Source organism: Oncorhynchus mykiss, chromosome 12 (genome assembly GCF_057628025.1).
Source record: "Oncorhynchus mykiss isolate SJ-2025 chromosome 12, ASM5762802v1, whole genome shotgun sequence".
NCBI classification, from domain to species: domain Eukaryota; kingdom Metazoa; phylum Chordata; class Actinopteri; order Salmoniformes; family Salmonidae; genus Oncorhynchus; species Oncorhynchus mykiss.
In genome coordinates, this window is record NC_143033.1 from 11,475,519 (window position 1) to 11,495,564 (window position 20,046).

A 20,046-nucleotide genomic window follows, 5' to 3' on the forward strand; every position below is an offset into this window, starting at 1 on the left:
AGCGAACTATTTCTGTCAATGGGCTGGTGTACCTAATAAACTGAGGACTGAGTGTAAAAATGCTCTGAGCTATGGCAACAGAGATGAGAACCGGGCGGTCTTGTAGATTGTTTCATCATGGCAAACGTCCATTTATCGTTTACCTGTTGTGATTGACCATAGGGGTGTCTGGACATATTAGGGATGTGCAGCTTTCCCTTTCAAGACGACTCGATACGTACAGATGAGCTCCAATACAGGAACGATTAGTTTGAAACGATTTTAGTTTGATTAGAGAACAAATTAATGCGATACAATTCGATGCACCAACATTTATTGGAGAAAAACATTCATTTTTCAATTCTAAATTCAAATCTGCCGCTGATGGACATCATGAGCTGGGTCTGTCTGAGCCGGGTCTGTCTGAGCTGGGTCTGTCTGAGCTGGGTCTGTCTGAGCTGGGTCTGTCTGAGCCAACTTTTTTTATTTCTCTCTCTGTGTGTATGAGTGTGTGCAATTGATGTAAGTAGGCCCTAAACTGAGCCATAAAGGAGACTATTACCAGATTTTCTTTCTTTTGGGGGGGGGGGGGGGTAATGTATCTTTTTTGTTCCCACACACTTTGGTTTTGAAATCACCATCACCAACTAATTTACTTGACATTTTTGCAGATTGTGTTTCAGCTAGTAATGTATCAATGTTTATCTTTAGAAATGAGCTATGAAATATAGCCAATGAATATATAGCACAACTTTGGATTTCACCCATTGATTTCATAATTGAATGATTTTGACCGTTCTGGAGTGATTTTCTCTTCTCCTCTGTGATTGCTGTCCTCGTTATGAAATGATCATCTTTACCCTGTATAGTATTATTTATTTTTAAATGACCATATACACTGATTTTTTTGCTATTGCTGATGGTGAACCTGAACAATCAAAATAAAAGCTATTGTCAGCCCCATTCAGCAGCTATAGTCAGATGAGATGTGTCTCCGGTAGATCACTTTCATTCTGGGAAAAATATATTTTTCAACAGCGTATAAATAACAATAACCTAGAAAATTACACAGGTTGTCACTTAACTAACAAAGCCTAATATCAAGCTAACCATTTTAGCATTTGGAGTAGGCCGCCTACCTCACGTTAGACTGCGCGTGAAGCTGGGAACAGTGCACAGTTTGCCCAGGCTACTGATATTACCTGGGGTTGTTCAGCATGCAAAATGACTTGTAGGTCGATGTTTGACACTGAAGGAGAGGACACATCAGTTGTCACAGAAGATTAGAGGTATATTCGGAAGGTAGATAGAATGTAATATGAGCAACAACAAAAAAATGCGAACCGGTGATTTGTAACTTTTGAATTGATTTTCTGACCGATGCATGCTACATTTGGATCGGTTTGGGGTCCACGGACCGATGCACTTGTATCTTAAACATTTGAATCGGGGACCGATGCGTATCGGTGAATCGTTACATCCCCAGGATGTACAGTACCAGTCAAAAGTGGAAACACCTACTCACTCAAGGTTTTTTCTTTATTTTTACTATTTTCTACATTGTAGAATAATAGTGAAGACATCAAAACTGTGAAATAACACATATGGAATCCTGTAGTAACCAAAAAAAGTGTTCAACAAATGTAAATATATATTTGGGGTTCTTCAAAGTAGCCAGCCTTTGCCTTGATGACAGCATTGCACACTCTTAGCATTCTCTCAACCAGCTTCATGAGGTAGTCACCTGGAATGTATTTCAATTAACAGGTGTGGCTTAAAACGTTAATTTGTGGAATTTCTTTCCTTCTTAAGCTAATCAGTTGTGTTATGACAAGGTAGGGTTGGTATACAGAAGATAGCCCTATTTGGTAAAAGACCAAGTCCATATTATGGCAAGAACAGCTCAAATAAGCAAAAAGAAATGACAGTCCATCATTACTTTAAGACATGAAGGTCAGTCAATGCAGAAAATGTCAAGAACTTTGAAAGTTTCTTCAAGTGCAGTTGCAAAAACCATCCAGCGCTATGATGAAACTGTCTCTCATGAGGACCACCACAAGAAAGGAAGACCCAGAGTTAAGTCTGCTGCAGAGGATAAGTTCATTAAAGTTAAAGGCCTCAGAAATTGCAGCCCAAATAAATGCTTCACAGAGTTCAAGAAACAGACATCTAAACATCAACTGTTCAGAGGAGACTGCGTGAAATCAGGCCTTCATGGTCAAATTGCTGAAAAGAAACCACTACTAAAGGACACCAATAAGAAGAAGAGACTTGCTTGGCCCAAGAAACAGAAACAATAGACATTAGACCGGTGGAAATCTGTCCTTTGGTGTGATGGAGTGCTGCATCAGATGACCTGGCTTCAACAATCACCAACCTCAACCCAATTGAGACGGTTTGGGATGAGTTGGACCGCAGAGTGAAGTGAAGGAAAAGCATATGTGGGAACTCCTTCAAGACTGTTGGAAAAGCATTCCCAGTGGAGCTGGTTAAGAGAAAACCCAAGAGTGTGCAAAGCTGTCATCAAGGCAAAGGGTGGCTACTTTTACGAATATAAAATATATTTTGATTTGTTTATTGTTTACTCCATGTGTAACTCTGTGTTGTTGTCTGTTCACACTGCTATGCTTTATCTTGACCAGGTCGCAGTTGTAAATGAGAACTTGTTCTCAACTAGCCTACCTGGTTAAATAAAGGTGTTCTCAACTAGCCTACCTGGTTAAATAAAGGTGAAATAAATAAATAAAATAAAAACACTTCTTTGGTTACTACATGTGTCATTTCATAGCTTTGATGTCTTCACTATTATTCTACAATGTATAAAATAGTAAAATTAAAGAAAAACCCTTGAATGAATAGGTGTGTCCACACTTTTGACTGGAACTGTAGGTTTTGTTATCTTTACAGTTCACGTCCAATTGACCTTGTAATGGACACAAGTACCAACCACTTGTATGAAGAATACTATGCATATTCAATGTTACTCTCCGCATGTTCAATTTCCTGTGACTACTAGACTATTCTTTGTCTACACATTCATCAGTCTGTGCTATAGAACAGCAACATAGACAGGCAACATAAATCACAAGCAGAAAAACAAAAACAACCTTCTCTGCTCTGTGTCAGATTTGGTCTCTGCATAACCCCTGGCAATACACCATTGGCATTTTCCTCTCCTTCCCTTCTATCCTCCCTCTTTTCTTTCCTTCTCACACGCTCCATTTTTTCTTCCCTCTGAGAGGAATGGAGAGAGAGAGAAACCAAGAAAGAGAGACACACACACACAGTGGAGGGTGAAGACAGCCTGTTGGCACCATCTCCTTCTCTGTCTGCAACAACTTCCAATTAAGCGTGTTTCCAGCCCTCCTCTCCTCTTCCCACGAACGTCTTCCTCTGCTCTCACTAACATCCTCCGTTCTTCTCACTAACACCCTCCTCCCTTCCCACTCTCTTTCTCCCCCCTCTCCTCTCTCTCTTCCCCCTCTAGCTGGTCCAGCCCAACCCTGGGAATGAGGGCTTAATGGAAAGCCCTTCGAGAGTGCAGATATTAACTCTGATGGGATGTGATGCCATTTTTCCACATTTCTCAACTCCTCTCTCTCCCCTCTCTCTGTGTGTGACAATGGAAGGGTTACCTACAGTACCCAGCTGCTGAAGACAATACCAGATGAGGAAATGGAGTGATGAATCATGGAAGATGGGGCTATAAACTGTGGCATCTTCAGATTGTGTTTTTAAGAAATCTTCCGTCTCTACACTCTCAGGTTGTATGTTTGCCTCTGCAAATGTTTTCCATTTCATAGAACTCCGTAAAAAACACACGTGGCCATAATAACGGTTATTATGGCCATAATAAAGTGGCCATAATAACCACTAACGGCCATAATGGCCATTATAAAGTGGCCATAATAACCGCTAATAACGCATCCGCCCAGAGTGAAAATCTGAGGCCTACACCCGACCCTAACCCGCTAATATAGAAAATGCGCTGTAGGATACAGTCAGAGACGGCAGAACTATTTGACGACAGGGTGTGCAGGATTTATTTTGTCTGATCTAGATTATTTTCAGAGATTTTAGGTAGGCTATTGGAATATAATTAGATACATGTAGCTTCTCTTCTGTCATGATGTTGCCCTAGAAGACTAAATGAACCCTCGTTCACCAGAATATCCTAAAATCCATGGAATGAAAAAGCTTCAATCTAGTTGACGTCATTAAATTAGGGGGCGGGGAGAAAATGCTATAACAATAACAGTTTGACGGGTTGTAAGGAAATAGAAAGCTGTGTAATACGAGCCAACAGGTTTCTGATTAGATTTCAGTTCAGCTTGGATGCATATTTAATGTGGTTGACGTACTATCAGTGTTTATGATGCTGATAAATATCGCACCTCTACAGACGGTATCTAACTGACCATTCACATTCTCTCAAGATGCTGAAATAAATAAATCATATTTCTCCACTCCTGTTCCCCAGTCAAAATGTAGCCTACATTTGGTGTATCATTTTACAGCAATAAATGTTTAATTCTGCAGGAGTTAATGTTAAGGCTAGGTGAGAGGTTATAGACCTACAGTCAGAGTCCAGATTTCAGTTTCCATTTTACCCATCTGAACAGCAGGCTACAGTTCCCTTGACCTGTCATTGGCCTATTTGAAGTCCGATCTTGTGACTGTTGAATTTGTACAGCGCCTCACAATCACCACACAACACTGTTATCATCCTCTTGTACCACTTCACCAAATACTTCCCAAACATTACTTTCTGGTCCTCCCTTCTCTTTATCTTCAACTCTACATTTCACAGCTTTTCTCTTATTGAAGTAAACTCCGACATCGTACTTTTTGCCTTCGTGGATCGACATTAACTTTTTCTGCTCATTCCCAAAAGCATTTGGTGATTAGCGTGTAGGCTATTTGGCTATTTGGTGATTAGCGTGTAGGATATTCAGTGATTAGCGTGTAGGATATTCAGGGGGGTGTACAGTTACGCCCTAAGGTTTAGGCTTACGCACTAATGCTAGATACGTTTTTATTTGATTATTTTAGGCTAAATGTAGAATATAGATATAAATTGCACAACAATGGCACGTTTATGGATTTTTTAAGGTACCATTTTATAATTATTCAACCCCGCCGCCCTTCGCGACCCTAAATCCCAGCCGCCCTTCGCGACCCTAAATCCCAGCCGCCCTTCGCGACCCTAAATCCCAGCCGCCCTTCGCGACCCTAAATCCCAGCCGCCCTTCGCGACCCTAAATCCCAGCCGCCCTTCGCGACCCTAAATCCCAGCCGCCCTTAGTGACCCTAAATCCCAGCCGCCCTTCGCGACCCTAAATCCCAGCCGCCCTTCGTGACCCTAAATCCCAGCTGCCCTTCGTGACCCTAAATCCCAGCCGCCCTTCGTGACCCTAAATCCCAGCTGCCCTTCATGACCCTAAATCCGGGTCGCCCCGCAGATATAACCATGGGGATTGCAGGTTATGAGTCACTACTAACCGCAAGTCACTATGTGGTACCTTCAGACTGTTTAGGACATTGTCAGTCTCTCTATGAGTTATATGCAATTCACTATTTGCCTCAGAGTGAATCATAACATTACAGCATCATTTAATTAAGATGTTTAATCTCTTCTTCGCTGGTTTAACTGTAAAGAAAATCATCTCCCAATTTCCACCATTCTCTCCTCCCTCCCATCTGCAAGGACACACTGTCCTGGCTGTGCTTCAGTATAGGAAATGGATGTATGTATGCATGTGCGTGGCGCGGCGCGGAGGGGTGGATGGAGGGATACAGGTCTGGGGATAGGGATACAGGTCTGGAGCTAGGGATACAGGTCTGGAGCTAGGGATACAGGTCTGGAGCTAGGGATACAGGTCTGGAGCTAGGGATACAGGTCTGGAGCTAGGGATACAGGTCTGGAGCTAGGGATACAGGTCTGGAGCTAGGGATGGAGAGATACAGGTCTGGAGCTAGGGATGGAGAGATACAGGTCTGGAGCTAGGGATGGAGGGATACAGGTCTGGAGCTAGGGATGGAGGGATACAGGTCTGGAGCTAGGGATGGAGAGATACAGGTCTGGAGCTAGGGATGGAGGGATACAGGTCTGGAGCTAGGGATGGAGGGATACAGGTCTGGAGCTAGGGATGGAGGGATACAGGTCTGGAGCTAGGGATGGAGGTCTGGAGCTAGGGATGGAGGGATACAGGTCTGGAGCTAGGGATGGAGGGATACAGATCTGGAGCTAGGGATGGAAGGATTTCTCACCGCAGGAGCCTGGCGCCCTCTCCTGGTAGGAGAACTGTTGGTGCAGCTCCTCTTCTGTCATCTCACTGATGAAGACTTTGAGCAGGCAGCGGATCATAAACAGGGCATTGTGGGCCTGCCAGATAAACAGCTGACTGGAGAGGAGAACAGAATAACATTTACTTTGTCATTTGAGACTTTATGAAGACAAGACAAATCTGTCATACATAGACTAGCACTGTTGGAGCTAGGAACACAAGCATTCTGCTACACACGCAATGTCTGCTAAATATGTTGTAGGTGACCAATAACATCTGCTAAATATGTTGTATGTGACCAATAACATCTGCTAAATATGTTGTATGTGACCAATAACATTTGATTTATCCCACTACGCATAAAGACAAGACCAGGAAGGAATAACCATGAAAACTAGTTATTCCACTCTCCAATATGGTCAATGTTGATGTAAAGTGATTTGGTTGGATATCCCAGAGTAGGGTTTTGAGGGGAACTGAAGTCACTGAATGGGGTAGAAAACAACCCTGTCATAATAACAGGTGGCAAAAAGATGTCAGGGCAACAAGCAGAGGGACCCTGTGGCAACGAGATACTTTTATCCTTATATCCTGTGACCCGTCCGCTTGTCCGAGACTGACTGGATCCTGCAGACCTACAGCGGGTCCAGTGACAGCAGTGTGTGTGTGTGTCTCAACCGCTCACTAGAGACACGACACGCAGCAGCCTTGACTTACCACAGTCGAGAGCAGTCTCTCTCACAACCACAGACACTGGGTCCTGCTGGGTAACAACAGTTGTTGTGACTCGTGACACATCCGCTATAGAGACGTGCAGTAGCCTGGACTACGCTCACAGACAGGAAGGATGAACCTCTGACCTCATGTATGATCATACATATGGACCCCCAGTTCATGAACGCACACCAACACTAACATAAACACACACACACACACACCAATCAACACTAACATAAACACACACTCAAACAACACTCACATTAAAGCCAAAACATGAATAAAGTAATAGCATTGCTTGTAACTATGATAACGGGCAATGATGAGTTCATAAACGCACACCAACACACACATTCAACCAACGTAGCTCTATTGCTTACAACCATGCACACCAACACTCCTATTAACACAGATTCAAGGAATATGCCCATCATAACAGCTTCCCTTGTAACTGTGGTGAGCTTCTATGTGAACGTAAACCCCGGTGTTTCATGGGAAGCAGGGTTCACAGACACCTTTCCACCGCACACATCTTTGTCAGATCTAGCTGGCAAACGTTGAGGTGCCCTGACTCCACTAATTACTGAGACTGACTGGATCCTGCAGATCTACAGCGGGTCCGGTGACAGCAGCAGTGTGTGTGTGTGTGTGTGTGTGTGTGTGTGTGGCTCTCTTGTCTTGCTAGAGGCTAGTCTGCCTTGGGAAATAGTTTTTTTTAATAGTACCAGTGAAAAGTTGACACACCTACTCATTCAAGGGTTTTACTTTATTTTTACTATTTTCTACATTGTATAATAATAGTGAAGACATCAAAATAATTAAATAACACATATGGAATCATGTAGTAATCAAAAAAATGTTAAATCAAAATATATTTTAGATTTGAGATTCTTCAAAGTAGCCACCCTTTGCCTTGATGACAGCTTTGCACACTCTTGGCATTCTCTCAACCAGTTTCACCAGGAATGCTTTTCCAACAGTCTTGAAGGAGTTCCCACATACAGTCAGGTCCATAAATATTTGGACATTGACTAAGTAATTACTATTTTAGCTGTCTACCACAGCATATTGGATTTGAAAGTAAATATGAATTAAATATGAATACGAGCTGAAAGTGCAGACTTTCAGCTTTTATTTAAGGGCATTTACATCCAAATCGGGTGAACAGTGTAGAAATTACAGCACTTTTTATACGTGGTTCCCCCCTTTTAAAGGGACCAAAAGTAATTGGACAACTGGCTGCTCAGCTGTTCCATGGCAAGGCGTGTGTTATTCCCTCAGTTAATTTACAAGTAAGCAAATGAAAAGTTCGAGTTGATTTCAAGTGTGGCATTTGCATTTGAAATGTGTTGCTGTTAACCCTCAATATGAACTCCAGAGAGCTGTCACTGTCGGTGAAGCACGTCATCATTAGGCTACTTTGTCTCTATACTGACGCTTAGCTTGTTTGATTGCCTTGCGGAGGGAATAGCTACACTGTTTGTATTCGGTCATGTTTCCGGTCACCTTGCCCTGGTTAAAAGCAGTGGTTCGCGCTTTCAGTTTCACGCGAATGCTGCCATCAATCCACGGTTTCTAGTTTGGGAATGTTTTAATCGTTGCTATGGGTACGACATCGTCAATGCACTTTCTAATGAACTCGCTCACCGAATCAGCGTATTAGTCAATGTTGTTGTTGGACGCAATGCGGAACATATCCCAATCCACGTGATCGAAGCAGTCTTGAGGCGTGGAATCAGATTAGTTGGACCAGCGTTGAACAGACCTGAGCGCGGGAGCTTCCTGTTTTAGTCTCCGTCTGTAGGCTGGGAAGAACAAAATGGAGTCGTGGTCAGCTTTTCCGAAAGGAGGGCGGGGGAGGGCCTTATATGCGTCGCGGAAGTTAGAATAACAATGATCCAGGGTTTTACCAGCCCTGGCTGCGCAATTGATATGCTGATACAATTTAGGGAGTCTTGTTTTCAGATTAGCCTCGTTAAAATCCCCAGCTACAATGAATGCAGCCTCGGGATATGTGGCTTCCAGTTTGCAAAGAGTCAAATAAAGTTCGTTCAGGACCATCGATGTGTCTGCTTGGGGGGGGAATATATATGGCTGTGATTATAATCGAAGAGAATTCCCTTTGTAGATAATGCGGTCGACATTTGATTGTGAGGAATTCTAAGTCAGGTGAACAGAAGGACTTGAGCTCCTGTATGTTGTTATGATCACACCACGTCTCGTTAATCATAAGGCATACACCCCCGCCCTTCTTCTTACCAGAAAGATGGTTGTTTCTGTCGGCGCGATGCGTAAAGAAACCAGCTAGCTGCACCGACTCCGTTAGCGTCTCGAGTGAGCCATGTTTCCGTGAAGCAAAGAACGTTACAGTCTCTGATGTCTCTCTGGAATGCTACCCTTGTTCGGATTTCATCAACCTTGTTGTCAAGAGACTGGACATTGGCGAGTAGTATGCTAGGGAGTGGTGCGCGATGTGCCCGTATCCGGACCCTGACCAGAAGACCGCCTCGTTTGCCTCTTTTACGACGTCGTTGTTTTGGGTCGCCAGCTGGGATCCGATCCATTGTCCCGGGTGGAAGGCAGAACACAGGATCCGCTTCGGGAAAGTCATATTCCTGGTCGTAATGATGGTGAGTTGACGTTGCTCTTATATTCAGTAGTTCCTCCCGACTGTATGTAATGAAACCTAAGATTACATGGGGTACCAATGTAAGAAATAACGTGTAAAAAAACAAAAAATACTGCATAGTTTCCTAGGAACACGAAGCGAGGCGGCCATCTCTGTCGGCGCCGGAAGTACCATGAAGGGACTGATTCACACAGTCTCAATTGAACAGTTAATGCTGAGATGTGTCTGTTACTTGAACTCTGAAGGATTTATTTGGGCTGAGGTGACTCATGAGACAGTTTCATTATAGAGCTTGATGGTTTTTGCAACTTCTTTCAAAGTTCCTGACATTTTCTGCATTGACTGACCTTCAGGTGTTAAAGGAATGTAGTTTCTCTTTGCTCATTCGAGCTGTTCATGACATAATATGGACTTGGTCTTTTTTCCAAGTAGAGCCATCTTCTGTATCCCAACCCTACCTTGTCACAACACAACTCAAACACATTAACCTCTCTGGGATAGGCGGGATGCTAATGTCCCACTTGGCCAATTGCCAGGGAAAATGCAGAGCGCCAGATTCAAATAAAATGCTATAAAATTCAAACTTTCATTACATCACACATGTAAGATACCAAATTAAAGCTACACTCGTTGTGAATCCAGCCAACATGTCAGATTTCAAAAAGGCTTTTCGGCGAAAGCATATGAAGCTATTATCTGATGATAGCACAACAGTAAACAAAGAGAGAAATAATATTTCAACCCTGCAGGCGCTACACAAAACGCAGAAATAAAATATAAATCATGCCTTACCTTTGATGAGCTTCTTTTGTTGGCACTCCAATATGTCCCATAAACATCACAAATGGTTTTTTTGTTCAATTAATTCCGTCCATATATATCCAAAATGTCCATTTATTTGGCGAGTTTGATCCAGAAAAAAACAGCTTCCAAATTGCGCAACGTCACTACAAAATATCTCAAAAGTTACCTGTAAACTTTGCCAAAACATTTCTAACTACTTTTGTAATACAACTTTAGGTATTTTTAAACGGTAATAATAGATCAAATTCAAGACGGGTCTATCTGTTTTCAATACAGGACAACAAACTGACGCTACTTTTCTAGTCTTGCCCAACTCTCAATAGTGTTACTGTTTCAAGATGGCCGTACTTCTTCATTTCACAAAGGAATAACCTCAACCATTTTCCAAAGACTGGTGACATCCAGTGGAAGCGGTAGGAACTTCAAACAAGTGCCTTAGAAATCCAGTTCCCCAATGAAAATGTATTGAATAGACAGTGACCTCAAAACATTTTCTGAATGGTTAGTCTTCGGGGTTTTGCCTGCTACATAAGTTCTGTTATACTCACAGACATGATTCAAACAGTTTTAGAAACTTCAGAGTGTTTTCTATCCAAATCTACTAATAATATGCATATCTTATATTCTTGGCATGAGTAGCAGGAAGTTGAAATTGGGCACGCTATTTATCCAAAAGTGAAAATGCTGCCCCCTATCCCAGAGGTTTTTTAAGGAAAGAAATACTACAATTTAACTTTTAACAAGGCACACCTGTTAATTGAAATGCATTCCACCTCATGAAGCTGGTTGAGAAAAAGCCAAGAGTGTGCAACGCTGTCATCAAGGCAAAGGGTGGCTACTTTGAAGAATCTCAAATATAAAATATATTTTGATTTGTTTAACACATTTTTGGTTACTACATGATTCCATATGTGTTATTTCATAGTTTTGATATCTTCATTATTATAAATCAAGAAAATAGTAAAAATAAAGAACAACCCTTGACTGAGTAGGTGTGTCCAAACTCTTGACTGGTACTATCTATCTGACTCCTCTGCTAATACAGGGTTCAACAAACTGGGGTTCTGCATCATCACTCCATGGTGTACAGCACAGGACGTATTTATTATTGAATTATCCATGTCACTGTCCCACAACTATAGGCCTACCTCTAGATTCCAATGAGAAATGTCAATGGTTGCAGCATCACTACTTCAACCCAGTCATTGCCTTCAACATTGAGAGTATAACACAGGGCGTATTTATGACTTAACTATTCATTTTGATGATTCTGTCCCCTTTACAGTTCGTTTTCACATGATACTTACTCTTGGCATTCTGTGGATATTTTCAGCTCTTTGGTTCTTCCCAGGAATATTCTCACCAGGGCTCCAAAATTCCCTGTTCTGGGATTGTTCTCAACTGTAGAGAGAGACAGGAAGTACATAGTATTTAAAAAGACTGCTTGGCGATTCTGACACATAGCACATTAATAATCTATACCGTCTTGTTTATGAAACAAAGATAATATAATTACTGATGATAACATGCTTTCTACATGTTTACTACAGGTAAAAATGTCAAATAAAAGTATGTAAATATCAGAAGATTAAATGTAGCACTCAATGAAGTTTGTAGTTTGAAATTAGTAAATGTACAAGCTTGTTTTGGTGTAAACGGTGGCCGCTGACCCAATCAACAAAGCCCAAATAAGTAGAAAAGGACAGGACAGACAAGCTTAATACACAAACATGAGACCTACTCAGGATCTTGGCGAGGGGAATGACAGCCTCTTCCAACAGCTTGGAGTCCCCACTGTGGGGGGGAGAAAGAAGAGAGAGTGAGAGAGAGACACAGAGACAGAAGAGAGTAAAGACATTTAACCCTTTTTACATCAGCAGACGTCACAAAGTGCCTATACAGAACCAAGCCAAAGCGTAAGCAATGCAGATGTAGAAGCAAGATCAACTCCATTACAGCAGCTCTTGATCTGATATTGGCAAGCACTGTATCTCAAGAGTTCACATAAGAGAGCTATGGTCCTTCCTTTACCAGGGACCATTAAACTGCAATCCTTCCACTTGTGAACTGACTAAATCAGTGTCAGCTAACAAACTCAAGTTCATCCATTTTACCATCACTGATAGTCTATTGTGCCCTCTACTGTCAAGCAGTGTGTATAGTCACAACACTCATTCATGGAAATATAATTAGAGTATTAGATATTTCTAATACAGATTCTTTTTCAACCGATAAGTGAGTACATTACAGGCCTCCCGAGTGGCTCAGCAGTCTATGGCAATGCATTGCAGTGCTTGAGGTGTCACTACAGACCAGAGTTCGATCCCAGGCAGTGTCACAGCCGCCGTGACCAGGAGACCCATGAGGCGGCACACAATTGGCCCAGCGTCGTACGGGTTAGGGGAGGGTTTGGCCGGCGGGGATTTCCTTGTCCCATCTCGCTCTAGCGATTCCTTGTGGCGGGCCGGGCGCCTGAAAGCTGACGTCGGTCACCAGCTAGACGGTGCTTCCTCCAACACATTGGTGTTGGCTGGCTTTCGGGTTAAGCGAGCAGTGTGTCAAGAAGCAGTGAGGCTTTGCGTCACAAGGAATTTGAAAGTATTTATACTTTTACTTTTGATAATTAAGTATATTTTAGCAATTACATTTACTTTTGATACTTAGTATATTTAAAACCAAATACTTAAGACTTTCTCAAGCTGGATTTTACTGGGTGACTTTCACTTTTACTTGAGTCATTGTCTATTAAGGTATCTTTACTTTTACTCAAGTATGACAAATCGGGTACTTTTTCCACCACTGCGAAATTGTGGAGAAAAAAAATAAAAGTACAACAACAAAAAGCCTATTTATACGTGGGATATTGTTTTTCCAACAGGAAAAGTTCTAAAATATCTGGGTTGTGTCTTTAAGGTCAACTATACTACCCGTCACACCAGATCATAAAGTCAGTTAGATCATTACAGCAAGTCAGCTGAGGTCTGCAAATAGTAACATAAAAGCTGTGTGACTTGGGAAGAAGTTAACTAAAACCTACCCTCTGTTGCTGCACCTTAGCTGATGTTGACGGGCCAGGAATAACTTATCGTCAAGGTAACAGAGGGAAAAAAATGCGTTCGAACCAGAGTTCAAAAACACAGTGTGTGTGTGTGTGTGTGTGTGTGTTAGACAGTTAACAACGTAACTGGGAAAGAGGTTAGGGTGCAGTGAAGCCATGGTAAACATTACAAACATTTTGTTTGATCTACTAAAACACATGTCCTGTTTCAGGAGAAACGTGTAATTCTGTGTGACAACACCACCTGTATTTCAAAAAAATTCCCCTTTCAATGTGATTAAACAAATAGGATTAAGAGAATACATCATCTAACCTGGTCTATTTGATTAGCCTGGTCCCAGATCTGTTTGTGCCATCTTGCCAACCTCCATGGTCATTGCTGCAAGGAGTTGGCTATAAAGCAAACAGATCTGGGACTGGGCTACTAAAGTAACCTAGTACCCATTGCATGGATTCCTTTAGCCTGTTTGTTTAAACCAATTGAATTGTAATTGTTGTGGTTGTCTAGACTGGTTCTGTTTGTGTCATTGTTTCATTGAGTGATAAGGAGTTGGCATTATAGCACTCCTGTGTTGTCTTGGCTGTGTGCTTTGGGTTGTTGTCCTGTTGGAAGGTGCTCTGGGGCAGGTCTTTCCTTCGATCTTGACTAGTCTCACAGTCCCTGCTGCTGAAAAACATCCCCACAGCATGATGCTGCCACCAACATGCTTCACCGTATGGATGGTATTGGCCAGGTGATGAGCGGTGCCTGGTTTCCTCCAGATGTGACGCTTTGCATTCAGGCCAAAGAGTTCAATCTTGGGTTTCATCAGACCAGAGAATCTTGTTTCTCAAGGTCTGAGAGTCTTTAGGTGCCTTTTGGCGAACTCCAAGTAGGCTGTCATATGCCTTTTACTGAGAAGTGGCTTCCATCTGGCCACTCTACCATAAAACTCTACCTGATTGGTGGAGTGCTCCAGAGATGGTTGTCCTTCTGGAAGGTTCTCCCATCTGCACAGAGGAACTCTGGAGCTGTGTCAGAGTGACGATTTAGTTCTTGCTTACCTCCCTGACCAAGGCTCTTCTCCTACGATTGCTCAGTTTGGCCGGGCGGCCAGCTCTAGGAAGAATATTGGTGGTTCTAAAGTTGTTGCATTTAAGAATGATCGAGGCCACTGTTTTGGGGACCTTCAATGCTGCAGAAATGTGTGCCTTGACACAATCCTATCTCGGAGCTCTACTGACAAGTCCTTATATAGACAGGTGAGTGCCTTTCCAAATCATGTACAATCAAGTGAATTTACCACAGGTGGATTCCAATCAAGTTGCAGAAACATCAAGGATAATAAATGGAAACAGGATACACATGAGCTCAATTTCAAGTCTCATAGCAAAGCGTGTGATACTTATATAAATAAGGTATTTCTGTTTTCGCTTTGTCATTATGTGGTATTGTGTGGAGATCGATGAGGAAACATTTTAATTTAATCCATTTTAGAATAAGGCTGTAACCAAACAAAATGTGGAAAAAGTGAAGAGGTCTGAATACTCTGAAAAGGTATCAGAAAACCAGTGAGTATCTGGTGTGACCACCATTTGCCTCATACTGCACAATGCATCTCCTTCCCATAGAGTTGATCAGGCTGTTGATTGTGGACTGTGGAATGTTGTCCCAGTCCTCTTCAATGGCTGTGCGAAGTTTCTCGATATTGGCGGGAACTGGAACATACTGTCGTACTCGTCAATCCAGAGCATCCCAAACGTGATCAAAGGGGTGACATGTCTGGTGAGTACGCAGGCCATGGAAGAACAGGGACATTTTCAGCTTCCAGAAATTGTGTCCAGATCCTTGCAACATGGGGACGTGCTTTATCATGCTGAAACATGAGGTGATGGTGGCGGATGAATGGCCATACCATAACCCCACCATGGGGCACTCTGTTCACAAACGTTGACATCAGGAAATTGCTCGCCCACACGATGCCATACACGTGGTCTGTGGTTGTGAGGCCGGTTGGACGTACCGCTAAATTCTCTAAAACAACGTTGGAGGTGGCTTATGGTAGAGAAATTAATATTAAATTCTCTGGCAACAGCTCTAGTGGACATTCCTACAGTCAGTATGCCAATTGCATTGTCCCCAGCACAAGGTGCACCTGTGTAATGATCCTGCTGCTTATATGACACACTTGGCAAATATGCCGCACGTGTTAGGTTGATGGATGATCTTTTGCAAAGGAGAAACGTTCACTAACAGGGATGTAAACAAAATGTGTTAAGAAAAGTTGAGAGAAATAAGCTTACTGAGCATACGGAACATTTCTGGGATCTTTTATTTCAGCTCATGAAACATGGGACCAACACTAAGTGCGTTAATATTTTTGGGTTCAGTGTACATGTTGAAAGTGATATGACAAATCTTTACTAGGCCCACAGAGGTCATATGAAATGATTAGGAGTTCTACATGGAATTCTGTGATTACATCTAGGCTATGAAAAACATATGCACGTCCTTGGGTGTCGTGTACTGGTACTAAATAAAATCTACTTTCACCCCTGAGCACAACCAACTAGTTGTCTGCTACTTTAACATGTTCTTCCCTGTTAGAGGGGATGAACAGGGTAGTCTGTGGCATATCAATGACCATCGGAGTTGGTTGTACAGCACAAACTAATCTGGGACCATGCTAAACTCAGCAAAAAAAATAAACATCCCATTTTCAGGACTCTGTCTTTCAAAGATAATTCCTAAAAATCCAAATAACTTCATAGATCTTTATTGTAAAGGGTTTAAACACTGTTTCCCCATGCTTGTTCAATGACCATAAACAATTAATGAACATGCACATGTGAAACAGTCGTTAAGACACTAACAGCTTACAGACGGTAGGCGATTAAGGTCACAGTTATGAAAACTTAGGACACTAAAGAGGCATTTCTACTGACTCTGAAAAACACCAAAAGAAAGAGGCCCAGGGTCCCTGCTCATCAGCGTGAACGTGCCTTAGGCATGCTGCAAGGAGGCATGAGGACTGCAGATGTGGCCAGGGCAATAAATTGCAATATCCGTACTGTGAGACGCCTAAGACAGCGCTACAGGGAGACAGGATGGACAGCTGATCGTCCTTGCAGTGGCAGACCACGTGTGACAACACCTGCACAGGATCGGTACAGCCAATCATCACACCTGCGGGACAGGTACACCAGTAACAACGTCGCCTATGGGTACAAACCCACTGTCGCTGGAACAGACAGTGGAACAAAAAGTGCTCTTCACTGACGAGTAGCGGTTTTATCTCACCAGTGGTGATGGTCGGATTCACGTTTATCGTAGAAGGAATGAGCGTTACACCGAGGCCTGTACTCTGGAGCAGGATCGATTTGGAGGTGGAGGGTCCGTCATGGTCTGGGGCGGTGTGTCACAGCATCATCGGACTGAGCTCATTGTCATTGCAGGCAATCTTAACGCTGTGCGTTACAGGGAAGACATCCTCCTCCCTCATGTGGTACCCTTCCTGCAGGCTCATCCTGACGTTACCCTCCAGCATGACAATGCCACCAGCCATACTAATCGTTCTGTGCGCGATTTCCTGCAAGATAGGAATGTCAGTGTTCTGCCATGGCCAGCGAAGAGCCCGGATCTCAATCCCATTGAGCACATCTGGGACCTGTTGGATCGGAGGGTGAGGGCTAGGGCCATTCCTGCCAGAAATGTCTGGGAACTTGCAGGTGCCTTGGTGGAAGAGTGGGGTAACATCTCACAGTAAAAACTGACAAATCTGGTGTAGTCCATGAAGAGGAGATGCACTGCAGTACTTAATGCAGCTGGTGACCACACCAGATACTGACTGTTACTTTTGATTTTGACCCCCCCTTTGTTCAGGGACACATTATTCCATTTATGTTAGTCACATGTCTGTGGAACTTGTTCAGTTTATGTCTCAGTTGTTGAATCTTATGTTCATACAAATATTTACACATGTTAAGTTTGCTGAAAATAAACACAGTTGACAGTGAGAGGACGTATATTTTTGGGCTGAGTTTAGTACTGCTACTTGAATCATTCAGATGATCATGTTATTACCTGCTAGTGGGACTGATGAAGGTGAAAGAGATGAGCTGGTTCCAGAAGGGATCATTCTCTGAGATGGACTCTGTTCCGATCAGGGTCCTGAGGCTCTGGTTCTCACACAGGTCACTGACCTGGCTGGTGTTGGCTCCCATCTCCTGAGTACACGGGGTCTGAGGAGAGGCTCTCTTTCTCACTGCCTCATCTCCCACTACCACACTGGGCACTGTACTGGGGAAGAGAACCAAGAAGAGATTAGGCTACTCGCTCATCCGCTACTCACGTTAGGTCTACTTATCTGAATCTGCTAGAATAAAATAGGTTTGGTTCATGAAACAGGAAATATGACAAAATCCTGACTTCTAATTCTAAATTACTGGGTACCTATGACGTTTAGCAATCCTCTCCTCTACCTGAGACTTAGGCCTACTTCTGATTTAGAAGAATCTCCCTGTTCCCTGGTGAGAGCGGTTTACATTTGACATTGGCTGTGGAGTCAGCAATGATCCACTTGCTGCATTAAATTATGCATTGCAAAGTTATGAAACTTAGCCAACTCTACTCACACCACCAGTAGTCAGCAACATGCATGGCATCTGAGAAATTTATTTTTTTCTTATTTAACTGACTAATGACCTAATTACATTCGGGCCCAAATCTGGCTCATGACGCACATCTATCTGTCTGGTTGCATCCTCATATCTTTCACAGAATATGCCTTGAGGATTTCTGCCCTGTTTGGAAGCTTTTTGTGAGCTTGTCTTGATTTTGGAAATATGACCCATTTGGCAGAATGTGAACATACTAACTCGGCTGTCGCCTGCTGTTGATGAATATGCTCTTGTCCCAAACAGGTTCGCTGTTAGGGATCTGTTTATACTGAACCACTGGGAGCAAGGTGTCATGACATCAGGCTTCCTTCCTAACGTGACAGGCTGAATTCATTTAAGTGTAAGCGCTGACTTTGTCACACAATGCATGTAAGGTGACAAACATTGACTGCCTGGTGCATAGTGATGCATTGCGTGGCATGTTCATTGTTCAACATACCTGGTGCAATACAGGATGAGTTTGGCCCATCGACTTACGGTTTGCTTACACACCTTTAGTACACACATTCATTTGATCACACCCATGTCATGGCCTTCAGCAATAGTGCCACATCTGTGACTGAGAGTTATCTATACATTTTAAGTTTACAAAATAATCATAAATATCGACCAGACTTTAAAGTATTAGCTAGTTAATACAGAAAGGTGTCCATGGACTTGCTAGCTAGTCTATAGCAACCTAACTAGTTAGCCAGCTAGCTACAAGCAGCAGCCGCAAAACTGCGTTTCACACTCCTTGCACATCGATGTCTGACAGTTACAGTAGAGATACATTTTCAGTAAAAAATAAAATATTGACCAGACAAGTAACGTCATTGGTTAACACAGAAAGGTGTTAATGGACTTGCTTAATAGATAGCAAGCTAGCTAACTAACGCGACTGTTGGTTACTTTACGTTAGTAACGTTACACACCCCCTAGCTGCAGCTAGCTAACGTTAGCTCATCAAACGGTCTAAATGCAGCGGTTAGAGACACGCTTCCTACATGGTTGTGAAACTGAATTTGTAACTGGCATGAGATTACAATAACACGCGAGCTAGCTAATTCATAGATTAACTAGTTAGCTATGTCTGGGTAGTGAGCTAACAACTAAGTTATGCTAGCTATCTAGCCACATAGCATCAGCTCACAGCTCTCGTGGCACCTATCTCGCGTTCTTCTCCCAGGTTCTTGACAGTCTTCTGCTTAGGTTGAACAGTTGCTATAGCTGTAAAGGTCAATGATAAACAAATGTTTACTAAATAAAGAATTTGAGAAAGCTCCGACTTTACTCTAGTCCCCTTCCAACATATTTCCACGTCGCCACAGACTTGCGTGAAGAGAACGTCACTCTGACAGTTGAGCGGAAGGGTAACGTCAATACGTTGAAGATATAAATGCCTAGAACGGAACCAACACTGTAAACTGTCAAAGCCGAGACGATTCTAGACATTATTTTTCTATCTGAAACGTTCACTCTGGAATGTTCCGCCCTAAACTCTGATGGGGGCAGTTCCTTATCAAGGCATGAATCTTCTTCAAACTTTTTTTTTTTTTTTTAACATTTTAAAATTGCAGTGGCTAAGGAATATAACCTTAGTTACTGTAACTAGCGTAGGGGTCACGGATATTTCTCCATCGCTGGCCCTAGTAGCTAGAGGTCAAGTGACTCAATTGATGCATCAAAAACTCTGTGGGACATGTTCCGGACACAGATTAAGTGCTGGACTAAAAAACGATTTAAATGGAGAGCGTGCTTTTTACTCCAAGCCTAGTGTGTCTGTGAAGGACTTATGGTTATGATAGTGTTGTCTGATGGGGTTACTTTATCCCCATACAGGAGAAATAACAGATAAGCAATAACAGATGAGCAAATTATTCTATGCTGCAATGTGATCAAGCCTGGGTGCTGGTCTGTTTCTGCTCTCTTGG

At 42.7% G+C, this 20,046-nt stretch overlaps 1 protein-coding gene across 6 annotated transcripts in view; it reads right to left on the reverse strand.

Moving 5' to 3' along the window:
- The window catches only part of dym (dymeclin), a 201,612-nt gene extending 181,958 nt beyond the window's left edge, over positions 1-19,654 (reverse strand). Inside the window, exons 1-5 of one of the 6 annotated variants that reach the window (XM_090191693.1) lie at positions 19,266-19,654; positions 17,538-17,753; positions 12,158-12,210; positions 11,724-11,817; positions 6,250-6,383 (exon numbers count right to left, since the gene is read on the reverse strand). In XM_090191693.1, the coding sequence (XP_090047819.1) occupies positions 6,250-6,383; positions 11,724-11,817; positions 12,158-12,210; positions 17,538-17,677 (421 nt within the window). In that variant the 5' untranslated portion in view covers positions 17,678-17,753; positions 19,266-19,654. The remainder of the gene's footprint in view (positions 1-6,249; positions 6,384-11,723; positions 11,818-12,157; positions 12,211-17,537; positions 17,754-19,265) is intronic. The other 5 variants (XM_090191692.1, XM_090191696.1, XM_090191694.1 and 2 more) reach the window with 5 other exon arrangements.
- Between the last annotated feature and the right edge of the window lie 392 nt (positions 19,655-20,046).